At 34.9% G+C, this 13,496-nt stretch overlaps 1 protein-coding gene across 1 annotated transcript; it reads left to right on the plus strand.

Moving 5' to 3' along the window:
* The first annotated feature begins 525 nt into the window (after positions 1–525).
* Positions 526–1,806, plus strand: LOC127809225 (uncharacterized). The gene is made up of 2 exons (XM_052347989.1): positions 526–1,159; positions 1,310–1,806. The coding sequence occupies exons 1-2, from the start codon at positions 526–528 to the stop codon at positions 1,804–1,806; spliced, it is 1,131 nt and encodes a 376-aa protein (XP_052203949.1).
* Positions 1,807–13,496: the final 11,690 nt, after the last annotated feature.

Here is a 13,496-nt window from a genome sequence, read left to right on the forward strand (position 1 = left end):
AGAATGTAAAAATTAACTTCTTATTTTTTTCTTATAAATAAAAATTATATTGAAGAAAAATAATGCAAAACGTCTTCAACCTTAAGCTAGAGCATACGTCTCATAATAAAATCAAAGAAAATAAAATTATCAATCAACTAAAACTATCCTATAAGAGCATCTCCGAGGGGAGTGCTATTTTGGGGTGCTATTTTAGCATTTTACAACTTTGAATAGTGTTATGACACTTTTAAATTTTACATCTGCTTCAATGGCAGGTTACAAATATAGGTGCCATTTTAATATTTTTTATTAAAAATTATAATTAAAAATTTAAATTTCAAAATTCAAATTTTGACCGCTGAAATTCAAATTTCAAAATTCAACCATTGAATTTGAAATTTTAAAATTTAACCGCCAAAATAAAAATTCAAAAATTTTAAATTCATCTATAAATATGATAATCTTTTTCATGTTTTCATTCATCTATATTACATTCTCTCTCTAAAATCATTCATCCTCTTATATTTGCATTCATCCATCAATATGAATCGTTATCCTAATATTTTAGGAGGGATCCTCAATATTGAGGAAGAAGATGATGATCAATTAGATATGCTGTATGATTCAGCCAAAAGGTCAGAAGGATCTAATCGTGGACGGGTAAGAAGGCATCGTGGTTCTGTTCCAGGCCGTAGAACAATTAATCGTGGTAGAGTTGAAGGCCACGAAAGACTCTATCATGACTATTTTGCAACCCCTTGTGTATATGAAAGGTTTTTTCGAAGGAGATTCCGAATGAGTCGTCATCTTTTTCTTCGAATTGCAAATGAAGTTGAACAACACGATCCATATTTCATCCAAACAACAGATGCTGTTGGAGTTCTTGGTTTGTCATCCCTTCAGAAGATAACAGCTGCTTACAGAATTCTTGCTTACAGAACACCGGCAGATTCTGTGGATGAATATATCAGAATTGGAGAAAGTACTGCCATACTTAGTCTAAGAAGGTTTGTGAAAGCTGTTATTGCAGTGTTTGGCGACCATTACTTGAGGCCACCAAACAATAACGATATTACTCGATTGCTACAGATAGGGGAACAACGTGGCTTTCCCGGCATGTTAGGGAGTATTGATTGCATGCATTGGAAGTGGAAAAATTGTCCAACCGCATGGCAAGGTATGTATACTGGTCATTGTCATGAACCAACAATCATTTTGGAAGCTGTGGCTTCTCAAGATCTTTGGATATAGCATGCATTTTTTGGGCTTCCTAGTTCGCTGAATGACATAAATGTTCTAGATAGGTCCCCTATTTTTTCATTATTAGCAAATGGTCATGCTCCTCCAGTAAACTATACAATTAATGGCCATGAGTATACAATGGGATATTATCTAGCTGATGGTATTTATCCAAACTGGTCGACATTTGTAAAAACAATTCCCTGCCCACAAGGTTTGAAGAAAAAACATTTTGCTAAAGCACAAGAGTCGGCAAGAAAAGATGTAGAGCGGGCATTTGGGGTACTTCAAGCCCGTTTTGCAATCGTGTGTGGACCAGTACGCTTTTGGGATGAAGAAACACTTGCAGATATTATGAAAGCGTGCATAATAATGCATAACATGGTCATTGAGGATGAAGGAGATATTGGTAACAATGACTTTGATAGAAGTAATGCAAATCCACCTGTAGAAGTATCGCATGCCTATACACCAGAATTGGAAGACTTCATGCAAACCCATTATCAGATTAGGGACAGTGTAACTCATTCTCAACTACAATCAGATCTTATCAAGCATTTGTGGGAATGCCATGGCGAAGAATAATTTTTCCAATTTTAATTTCAAGTTGTATTTTCAATTTCAATTTCAATTTCAAGTTGTATTTTCAATTTCAATTTCAATTTTAAGTTGTATTTTCAATTCCAATTTCAATTTCAAGTTGTATTTTCATTTCCATTTTCAATTTCAAGTTGTATTTCAATTTTACAAGTACTTTCATAACAATCAAACTCTAATTTCAATTTCAAGATTTTTTAGTCAATTTCAAAAATACTTTCATAACAATCAAACTTAATACATAGTTTTTCATTAATAATAACGACATAATAAATAATGACTAAAAAGTAAAACCCCGCTTTTTCATAATCTCCATCTTCAAGTTATTCTAATATGCTGCAGAAATTGGGTCCATACCAGTAGTGTCAGGTTCCATGATCTTCATTTCATATTGCCATTCATTATTCTTTTCTTCAACTTCTACCTTCTTTCTTTGAACTTCTAATTGCATTTCTTCAATTTCTAACTGTTTACGATGTTGCTCCAATGCCATCTCTTGTTGAGCAAACATTTTCTCATGTCGCTCCGCTTTTTGTCGTTCCATTTCCATTCTTTGATTCTAGTGGTGATAATCTAGTATATCTTCAGCCCCAGTTTGCTTCTCTTTATTTTTAAGTTGTTTCTTCGAAGCTTTTCTGCCCAATGGCCTATTGAGGTTGGGAGTAGACGATGGTTCAATGTCATCCCCTAAATGTGGAGTTGAATAACAAGATTCAACATGATTTGATTCAGTAGGACTACCAGTTGAATGGGTTTTTGCTCTTTTGTTGCTGGTGAGATTATCAGTCCATTTCCGCTCCATTTTCAAGATATTCCAACAATGATCGTATTGAAATGGTCTTCGAATAATCTTAGCAAACATTTCTTTAGCTTCATCAACCTGAAAAACACATGAAATCATTAAATCAATAATTCAAATATTAAATCATAGTAGTGTCTATCTAAAAAAAAACTCAATCATTACATTATTTTGCTCGGTGTGTCCACTTTGTCGCAGTCTTTCAATTTGACTATAAAAATCGACAAATTTGGCACATTTTGCATTTATATCAGTCCAACGACTTTTAATAGAAGTTTGCGAACGTTCTTCTTGATTGCCTCCATGAAGTTCTAAGTATTTCAATATTCTATTCCAGAAAGCACCACCTTGTTGTTCATTTCCAATAATTGCATCTTTACTCGTGTTAAGTCACGCAGATACAATTAATTTATCTTCTTCTTGAGAGAAGTTCTTTGTTCTTTGCGATTTTCTCACTTTTGGAACGACTTCATCTTGTACTGACGCCAATAATGCGGGATTGGACCGCATAGTATCATCATATAAATTGGTGTTACTCATAAGCAAATCAGTGAAAGAACTGTCAAATTGAGAATCCATCTAAAAAACAATTAAAAAATATAATCAATTTAAAGAATGAGCATAAAATAATAAATTAAAATAAATTCTAACAATTAACTAAAATACTTATTTTAAATTAAAATCAAAATATATAATTCTAACCTAAAAATATCAATTTAAATTCTAACAATTAACTAGAATAAAAACATTTATATATATGATTAATAATTAATTAACTAAAACAAAACATAACAATTAACTATAATTAATATATATAATTCTAATAATTAACTTTCAATAATTGTTTTACAACTCCCCACATACTGTTTAAATATTTATAATTAATTAATATATATTTATATATAACAACATAAACATTTATAATTAATTTATATATATATTATAATATAGTTGGACGCTCCAGAGCCTTCCTCTAGCAAATCAATTGTAAACATTTTAATAATTATATACATATATATTATAAGATATTTGGGCGCCTCCAGAACTTTCCTTCCTCCAAATCAATTATAAATATTTATAATGATTATATATTTATATATTATAACATATCTTGGCCTCCAAAAGCTTCTCCTCCGCAAATGAATTGCTGCCCTCGCTTTTGACGCAATCCAGATACCTTTATCTTCTCTTCTCTGGAAATTAATTTCAGTTGCTCACAGCTCGCTCTCTCGCCCTTGCAATCCAGAAATTTTATTCTTTTTTGCAAATCAATTGCTCTGCTCACAGCTCGCCCTTGTCCTCCCCTTCGCTGGCACTATTTTCCCTCGCCTTGATCTTCTTCTCACTCAGTGTTGTTCGCTCTCGCAGAAGCCTCTGGTATCCCTTGCTCAGCCCGTCTCCTCTGTTCAGGTAATTATATATATATATATACATAATGTAAAATATAGCCGTTAATTTTTTGACCGTTGGTGAAATGCAACCTCTGATTTTCTCTTTCCAAAAGTTACAAAAATAGCACCGAATGAGAGAAGTTGTCATTTTACAACCTCATTTGCCACTCCCGTTGGAGTGAATATTTTGTATTTTCAGGTGCCATTTCGGCAGTTACACCGATGGCACCCCTAATGGCAACTCCCGTTGGAGTTGCTCTAAACTAAGGTAAAATAAATAGATTATTTATATAATTATGTATAATTATCGTAAAATAAATAGATTGTTTATACAATAATATATAACTGTCAGATGAAAACTTTAAAAGATGATCATCAAAAGGTAAGATCTCCAATAATTGGAGACAAACACTAGTAGGAAACTAGCAAACAAGTAAACCATCAACTTATAATCCTCCTTTGGCATTAGATTAATACCTTCGCTTGAAGAATTGATGTAGAAGCTAAAGAAGCATACTATCAACCACCCCCCCCCCCCATCTGGTGCTAGCTACCCACGCAACTAATCCCTATGCCTAATCCTAAGGGGGACCAGGCATTTGGTCGTGAATGATGTCCAAAGATGGTGATGAACCCATCTCTGGCCAAACCCAAGGCCCCTTATCAATGATGTCCCATACGTGGGCGTTAATAAAAAGGCAGGCAATTGGGCAATTGGTGAGAGAATCGATAGTATCAGAGATAAATTATGTTGCATGGTAACGTTTAATAGGAGTCATTTTTTCGTTTTCGAAACGTTTCACATTCTAATTTTGAATCTTATTTATGTCTATTTTTTTAAAAAAAGTCTGTTTATGCATTTTTATTTTTTATCAGAAATATTTTTCATTTTCGTTTTTGTGTATCATAGTAGATAAAAAGATACTAATACTTTATAAGTTAATTTTATAATATTGATAAGACTAGATTATTATAACGACCCTAAAGTGGGTCTAGGTGTTTTAATACTTGACATCAGGGTAATAGCAATTAAAATGTAAGTCTAAGTATTTTTTTTTTTCAAATGCTTAATAATAAATTTCCTTGGTGACACATAAATAATTTTAGATTGCATAATTTTATTTTATAGTGCATGGAATCAGAAATTAAGTGAAAGGGCCTCAATTAAATAGTTAATGAGATGTTTAACCGAAGTAGAAAATTAAGCCTGGTGGGCTTGAAAAATATGTATATGGGATACATGTGATTTGGGCTTAGGCCCATGGTGAGAAATAATTTGGAAATAGTGGGTTTGATGGTGTAATAAGAAAATAAGGAAAAGAAAATAAATTAAGTAACATTTGTCACTCAAGCCCTTGGATATTTTTGTTTGTAATATGAAAAGAGGGTTATTTCAGTAAATTCTGGAGCTGGCGTGCAGACCTGTACGCGCTCATTTTTCCCAGCAGCCTCTGTGCACAAATATCCTATTTCAATGCAAGGTGTATCCCTTCTTTCTGAATGCACTGTTCCATTGTTTCTTTAGTCCATCTTCGTGCTCTTCTTCACCTTCTCCATCCTATTCCATCACTTCTGTTTGCTGCTGCTATTTGCTTCATGTGCGCGGGTGGAACTTCTCTCTGATTTTGCATTCTCAACAGGTAAGTTCTCCTATTCTTCCACGTTATCTTTCAGTGCGAGCCCTCTCTTAGATATATTCTATATTTTACTGCAAACTTCCTTGATTTGCAAACTATTACTTATTGTGTCACCTCGCTATTAATGCTTTTCACTGTGTTTATTTTGTGTGTAAATTCCCTAGTTGCTGTGAAGTCCATTTGATGTCTCAAGCGGGGTTTGATTCACCCTAATATTTGTTCAGTGAATGGCTTTTCTTCTTAGTTACAACTGAATTTTGTTTAGCTCATTACTCCCTGCTCAGGCATTTATATATGTACATGTTGCATCTCATTTGGAAGCTCTCATCCATAGCTGAATGTTCCTTGTCCATCCAATTTAAGGCCCAATTCGGACCCATTTCACGCGCAAACAGAAAGGATTTCAGCGAGGAAAATAAGAAGAAGAAGATCTCGCACACAGTGATGAAAATTGGAGGGAATTTGGAAGAAAATTGAAGATTTAATGCTGTTTAATTGCGTTTTAATTGGCCAGGTTAGTAGAGAAGCTAATATTAAACATTCTGTAAGGTTAGAATTTTATTTTGGATCTTATTTTATTAATTTTGAGAGTTATTCTATTTTACAGCGTGTATTAATTTGGTGGTGTTCAAGCGTGGGAACGCTGTAATCAGGCTAAACGAGGCAAGCTTTCTTTACCTTTGCGATCTCCTTTCATTTTATGAACCCCTTGTCTTCCCTTAACTCGTTTCGGTATCGCATATTAATTATATATATAAATTGAGGATGTTATTGGCGTTATTTAATTTAAAATAAATATGAGATTTATTGGGATTTTATTTGCAATGCGTCTACGTGGGATTTTAGACGGTTAAATTATTTATATACCACGATTAGATTTAATTAATGAGAGCCAGGGTTTTATTAATCGCTATTAAACGTTTTACTTCGCAACGGGAGTGTAAGAAAGGCAGGAAACGGCCGTGTAAAGGCAAGTTCCTAACCTTCTCCTCCTATTCTTTAATTCCCGTGAGAGATCCTGTGATTTCTCGTATTTTATACCATCCCTTACTCTAATTCGACGCCTAGCATTATTTATTGAGTTATTATTCATTTGTTTTAATTTAAATTAAATCCGAGACTTCTAGAGTTTTATTTATTATGTGCCTACGGGAAGGTTTGTATCGCCCCCATTCCTTTTGGGAATGATGCTGAACTAGCTTGGGGACTAGGTTCCTAGACGTGCGGGTTTATTTATGGTTTTCTCGGATTTATTTATGATTCGGTTAGAGCTATCGAGCAGTGGGGCAGGGGTCGACTGTTTGGTGACGTTGGGGTAGAATATGGTACGGCCTTGATGTGGACCGTCGGGTGGACGCTCCTAGTCACTGGCCATTGACTAGTGCCGAACACTGTTGATTAGCTCTGCCGGTATGTGATTTACTGCATGATTATATACATTGTATTACTATTCATAATTTGATATGCACATGGGTACGGGTTGCATGTTGGGATATTCATTTATTGAGTATGCTTGGACACGGACATTCTAGCTTGGTTAGGTTGCATCCAGCACGGGCATATGTATCGCGTGTGGCTTACTATGTGGGCGGAGCATGGCCTGATGCCTGGATGTATGGGCGCCAATGTATCATGTTGATGCTCACTACGCCATTGCATATCTATGTGCATTGCATGGCTACTGGTAGTTATTAGTTCTCGGACGGGAGTACCATTCCGAGAGAGCCTATGGCTCGGGTGTCAGGAGTACTGACATGGACAGATGACGGGAGTACCGACATGGACGGGTGACGGGAGTACCGACCTGAGACAGCGCGCGCAGGTTTGTTGGAGATACATGTTGCCTTTCCGGGCAACGGCTGGTTGGTATGGGACTTGGGTGCCGTATGTCTTGTGTGAGCCCCAAGGACTGGTATGTGCTTTTATTATGTTATGCTATTGTGTTGTAGCGTCTCATGGCTTGTGTGTACCTGGAGGTTTATACTGGGGAGAGTGTTCTGGATATGTTCAGCCTTCAGCCTTTCTTTTCTTATGCTTAATGAGTCTCTCGACTCACTTTGCCTTCCATCATTCCAAGTAGTGGCAGCGTGGGCCATGGCAAGGGAGTCATCTTTTAGCAGCATAGTCGGTATGGTGTACAGGCAGTCCTGTCAATCCCTGTCAACTTTGATAGTTGAGTAGGATGTACTCTATTATTTTTACTGTGCTAGGTTTTTCCTCGAGTCTCGTGTATATTGGCACAGGAGTCTGTGTTTATTTATTTATCATGTAATCGCTGTGTTAGCGGGGTACCCGTAGTGCTTGCATGTGTTTAGCTTGGTTTCTGCTGTTTTTATTTTCGTGTATGCATGCCAGAGTGGTTCTTGTCTTGTATGTTCCATTCTTTTCCCTTCCGTAAGTGCTCCCGTTTGGGTAGTCCAGGTGGTTGGGGATATCCGGATGGGGTTGCTTACAGTCACTCATTCACATTCCTAGTGGTGGTGGCCTACGACGATGTTGATTGGGGTTAGGGGCCAGACTATAACAGTGGTTAGGCGTGAGTGAGCAGATATGGGTTAGTGGCATGGGAGTCATCTTTTAGCAGCATAGTCGGTATGGTGTACAGGCAGTCTTGTCAATCCCTGTCAACTTTGATAGTTGAGTAGGATGTACTCTATTATTTTTACTATGCTAGGTCTTTCCTCGAGTCTCGTGTATATTGGCACAGGAGTCTGTGTTTATTTATTTATCATGTAACCGCTGTGTTAGCGGGGTACCCGTAGTGCTTGCATGTGTTTAGCTTCGTTTCTGCTGTTCTTATTTTCGTGTATGCATGCCAGAGTGGTTCTTGTCTTGTATGTTCCATTCTTTTCCCTTCCGTAAGTGCTCCCGTTTGGGTAGTCCAGGTGGTTGGGGATATCCGGGCAGGGGTGCTTACAGTCACTCACTCACATTCCTAGTGCTGGTGGCCTACGACGATGTTGATTGGAGTTAGGGGCCAGACTATAACAGTGGTTAGGCGTGAGTGAGCATATATGGGTTAGTGGCATGGGAGTCATCTTTTAGCAGCATAGTCGGTATGGTGTACAGGCAGTCTTGTCAATCCCTGTCAACTTTGATAGTTGAGTAGGATGTACTCTATTATTTTTACTGTGTTAGGTCTTTCCTCGAGTCTCGTGTATATTGGCACAGGAGTCTGTGTTTATTTATTTATCATGTAACCGCTGTGTTAGCGGGGTACCCGTAGTGCTTGCATGTGTTTAGCTTCGTTTCCGCTGTTTTTATTTTTGTGTATGCATGCCAGAGTGGTTCTTGTCTTGTATGTTCCATTCTTTTCCCTTCCGTAAGTGCTCCCGTTTGGGTAGTCCAGGTGGTTGGGGATATCCGGGCGGGGGTGCTTGCAGTCACTCACTCACATTCCTAGTGCTGGTGGCCTACGACGATGTTGATTGGGGTTGGGGGCCAGACTATAACAGTGGTTAGGCGTGAGTGAGCAGATATGGGTTAGTGGCATGGGAGTCATCTTTTAGCAGCATAGTCGGTATGGTGTACAGGCAGTCCTGTCAATCCCTGTTAACTTTGATAGTTGAGTAGGATGTACTCTATTATTTTTTTTGTGCTAGGTCTTTCCTCGAGTCTCGTGTATATTGGCACAGGAGTCTGTGTTTATTTATTTATCATGTAACCGCTGTGTTAGCGGGGTACCCGTAGTGCTTGCATGTGTTTAGCTTCGTTTCTGCTGTTCTTATTTTCGTGTATGCATGCCAGAGTGGTTCTTGTCTTGTATGTTCCATTCTTTTCCCTTCCGTAAGTGCTCCCGTTTGGGTAGTCCAGGTGGTTGGGGATATTCGGGCAGGGGTGCTTACAGTCACTCACTCACATTCCTAGTGTTGGTGGCCTACGACGATGTTGATTGGAGTAAGGGGCCAGACTATAACAGTGGTTAGGCGTGAGTGAGCAGATATGGGTTAGTGGCATGGGAGTCATCTTTTAGCAGCATAGTCGGTATGGTGTACAGGCAATCTTGTCAATCCCTGTCAACTTTGATAGTTGAGTAGGATGTACTCTATTATTTTTACTGTGTTAGGTCTTTCCTCGAGTCTCGTGTATATTGGCACAGGAGTCTGTGTTTATTTATTTATCATGTAACCGCTGTGTTAGCGGGGTACCCGTAGTGCTTGCATGTGTTTAGCTTCGTTTCCGCTGTTTTTATTTTTGTGTATGCATGCCAGAGTGGTTCTTGTCTTGTATGTTCCATTCTTTTCCCTTCCGTAAGTGCTCCCGTTTGGGTAGTCCAGGTGATTGGGAATATCCGGGCGGGGGTGCTTACAGTCACTCACTCACATTCCTAGTGCTGGTGGCCTACGACGATGTTGATTGCTGTTAGGGGCCAGACTATAGCAGTGGTTAGGCGTGAGTGAGCAGATATGGGTTAGTGGCATGGGAGTCATCTTTTAGCAGCATAGTCGGTATGGTGTACAGGCAGTCCTGTCAATTCCTGTTAACTTTGATAGTTGAGTAGGATGTACTCTATTATTTTTTTTGTGCTAGGTCTTTCATCGAGTCTCGTGTATATTGGCACAGGAGTCTGTGTTTATTTATTTATCATGTAACCGCTGTGTTAGCGGGGTACCCGTAGTGCTTGCATGTGTTTAGCTTCGTTTCTGCTGTTCTTATTTTCGTGTATGCATGCCAGAGTGGTTCTTGTCTTGTATGTTCCATTCTTTTCCCTTCCGTAAGTGCTCCCGTTTGGGTAGTCCAGGTGGTTGGGGATATCCGGGCAGGGGTGCTTACAGTCACTCACTCACATTCCTAGTGCTGGTGGCCTACGACGATGTTGATTGGAGTTAGGGGCCAGACTATAACAGTGGTTAGGCGTGAGTGAGCATATATGGGTTAGTGGCATGGGAAGTGAGCGATCGGTTGGTTTGGCAACATAGGAGATGGGCAAGCAATAACGCGATGGAGTGGGCAGTCATTTTCTTTTGTCACTAGCATAGAGGTGCGTGTTGTTTGAAGTTGTAACACCCTCCTCAGTTGTCTTTCGACAGTTATCTACTGCGAGCCTATTTCCTCTCTTGTAGTAATAAGACATGTGGCACGTTCGCATTAACTTGGTTAATGTGAAGCCTATGTTGAGGGGTCCAACAAGTCCCTGCTCCCTAAATTTAGAGGACAAAATTGTTAGTGTTGAATATGTCTTTAGCCTAAATTTTATACATATATACATTCATTAACTTTCACCAACATATGACTCATAAATATGTATGCTTTTTTTTTTTTGTAAATAATATGTATGCATTTTTATATTTACATATGTAAATATATGTACATACATATATTTTACATTTATTTATGTATATATATACAGTTATATATACCTATGCATGTATATATATATGTGAACATATATTTGTACTTAATACATAAATATATGCATATATGGATACATACAATGTACGCATGTACATATACTATATTTGTATTACATACATATATGTATGCTTATTGTAAATATATATATACATGTGTGTGTATGTATAAGTATTTTAATTGTGAGAATAAAATAATTTTAAAATGTAAAATTAAATATTAAAATTTTATTTTGTAGTAAATATTTCTGTAATGGATCTTGATTTGGTCTAGATCCATCAAATCCATTTGATCTAGACCCAAATAAATCTAAATCAAATCTAAACGGATTTGGATATTATGGACTTGGACCAGATTTGATTTAAAACAAAATAATTTCTCAATTATTTTTTGAAATTTTAACTAATTTTATTTAATATTTCATTTAAATTATTTTTTTCTTATTTTATCAAATCCATCTTCAATTTTTTGTTTTTTTTATTTGCATCAATAACTGAATCAATTATCTAAAAGACTATCGTAAAGATATAATATTATACATATTATCTATTATTATTTTAAAATTTTTATTATAATTTTTAAAAAATGATTTTTTTAACAATAATAAATCATTTATTTAAAGCAAAAGTCAGGAAAGGAACTCTCGCTGACAACAATATTATTAAATTATTATAAATAAAAATAAAAACATTCACATAAACTTTCAAATCAGATTCAATACGTTCAATGGAATTGACCGAAAACTAAACCCAAGACAAGAGAGAGAGAGAGATTGGTGACGAGTTGACTCTTTGTTACTTATTTAAATCCTAAAATACATTTTAATTTTATTCTAATATCCAATGTATTCAATAATTGAGATATTTTTTAAATTCAAACAACAATAAAAGAAGATAAATATTCAACTTTGTTTAATTTTAAAATTACAAAATTTAGTATTTTTTTTAAATTTTACATTTATTTTGAAAATTTCAGAATTTCAGTACACAAGAAACATATTTGCTTAAATAAAATAATAAAAGAATTATTAAAAAATGACTAAAATCTCATTTTTTTAAATCTGTATTTTAGAAGTATAATAAAATTTTCAAATAACACAATATAACTATAGATATTTAGAATATTTTTATTTAAAGTAAGTGAATTTGCCTAAATCTTGACTTGAGTAATAAGAAAATAGTGCCTTTTGTAAGAATATGTTTGATTTAATTTTTTAATCTATAAATTATAATATAAAATTAGATAAATTAATATATATATATATAAATAAATAATATTTACACGTAATGATCATAAAATAGAAATACTCATGATTAAGAATTCTACTTAAACAAATTTAAGGATACAAGTAAGTGTCCACGTCATCATCCGTGTAGAGTACTAAGGAAACCTCAACAAATCATGAGAGATCTTATCATTCGTTTGAATTGTGGTACAAATCATCATCATTTCAAGATTTACTTTTGTTTGGACTTATCATCATTATTATTATTAACTTCTTTTTAATTTTAAATACAAAAAGGATGAGATTTTCTTAATCCCTTAAATATCCCCTAAAATCAAAAGCACAATTAAGATTTTTTTTTTTTTAATCTTCCCACAAAATTAACAAAGCTAGGGAATCAAAATTATTTAATTTTCAATTTATGTGTCTCCAAAAACATTTAAAAATATGGGTGCATGCATATGCCATCTATATATATATATATATATATATATCATCATTGCTGCTACAATACAATACAATAAAAAGGCATCAACTTTTAAATTCTCTAAATACCAATTTCTAAAAAATCACTTAAAAATTACATTTTACTTTCAATGCATGCATCCAAAAAATATTCCATAAACGTTGGTGCATGCTTATGCCATCCATCCATATATCATCATTATCATCAACATATCAATCAATCAATCTACTGTGGCAACATTTCTCAAATTTTTAAATTTTCCAAATATATATATTTTTTGGGTTTTCATGGTTTAATTAAACAAGATGTATATTATTTGAATTTTTTGAGTTTATTTTTGGATGCATGTATCTCCAAAAATATTCTAAAAATGTTAGTGCATGCATACTTGATATAATACATGTACCATTCATTATTATCGAGATATCAATTTAAGGTGTTAAAATTTTAAGTTTTTGAAATAATTATGGTTATTATCCCTATTATTATATTAAATAAATAATAAGAGATCATGTATTTAATTATTCAACAACATTATATTAATTTTATAAAATTATTTTCACTTAATTTTAATATATATAAAGAAACAATTACAGGCATTGAAATTATTATTATAAATAAAAAACACAGAAAGTCGCAGTCGCCACAGCATTAAAACAGCTGTAATTTTAGATTTACAGAATTTTAAAAAAATAAAGCAACAATTCATGAATTTCCGTTTCCATTTTTATTTAATTCAACCTTTCCATGCTCATATTTCTTAAAATAAGTCGAAAAAACAAAACTTTCCATCAAATCCCACACCCAT

The sequence above is a fragment of the Diospyros lotus genome, chromosome 9 (genome assembly GCF_014633365.1).
Source record: "Diospyros lotus cultivar Yz01 chromosome 9, ASM1463336v1, whole genome shotgun sequence".
NCBI lineage: Eukaryota > Viridiplantae > Streptophyta > Magnoliopsida > Ericales > Ebenaceae > Diospyros > Diospyros lotus.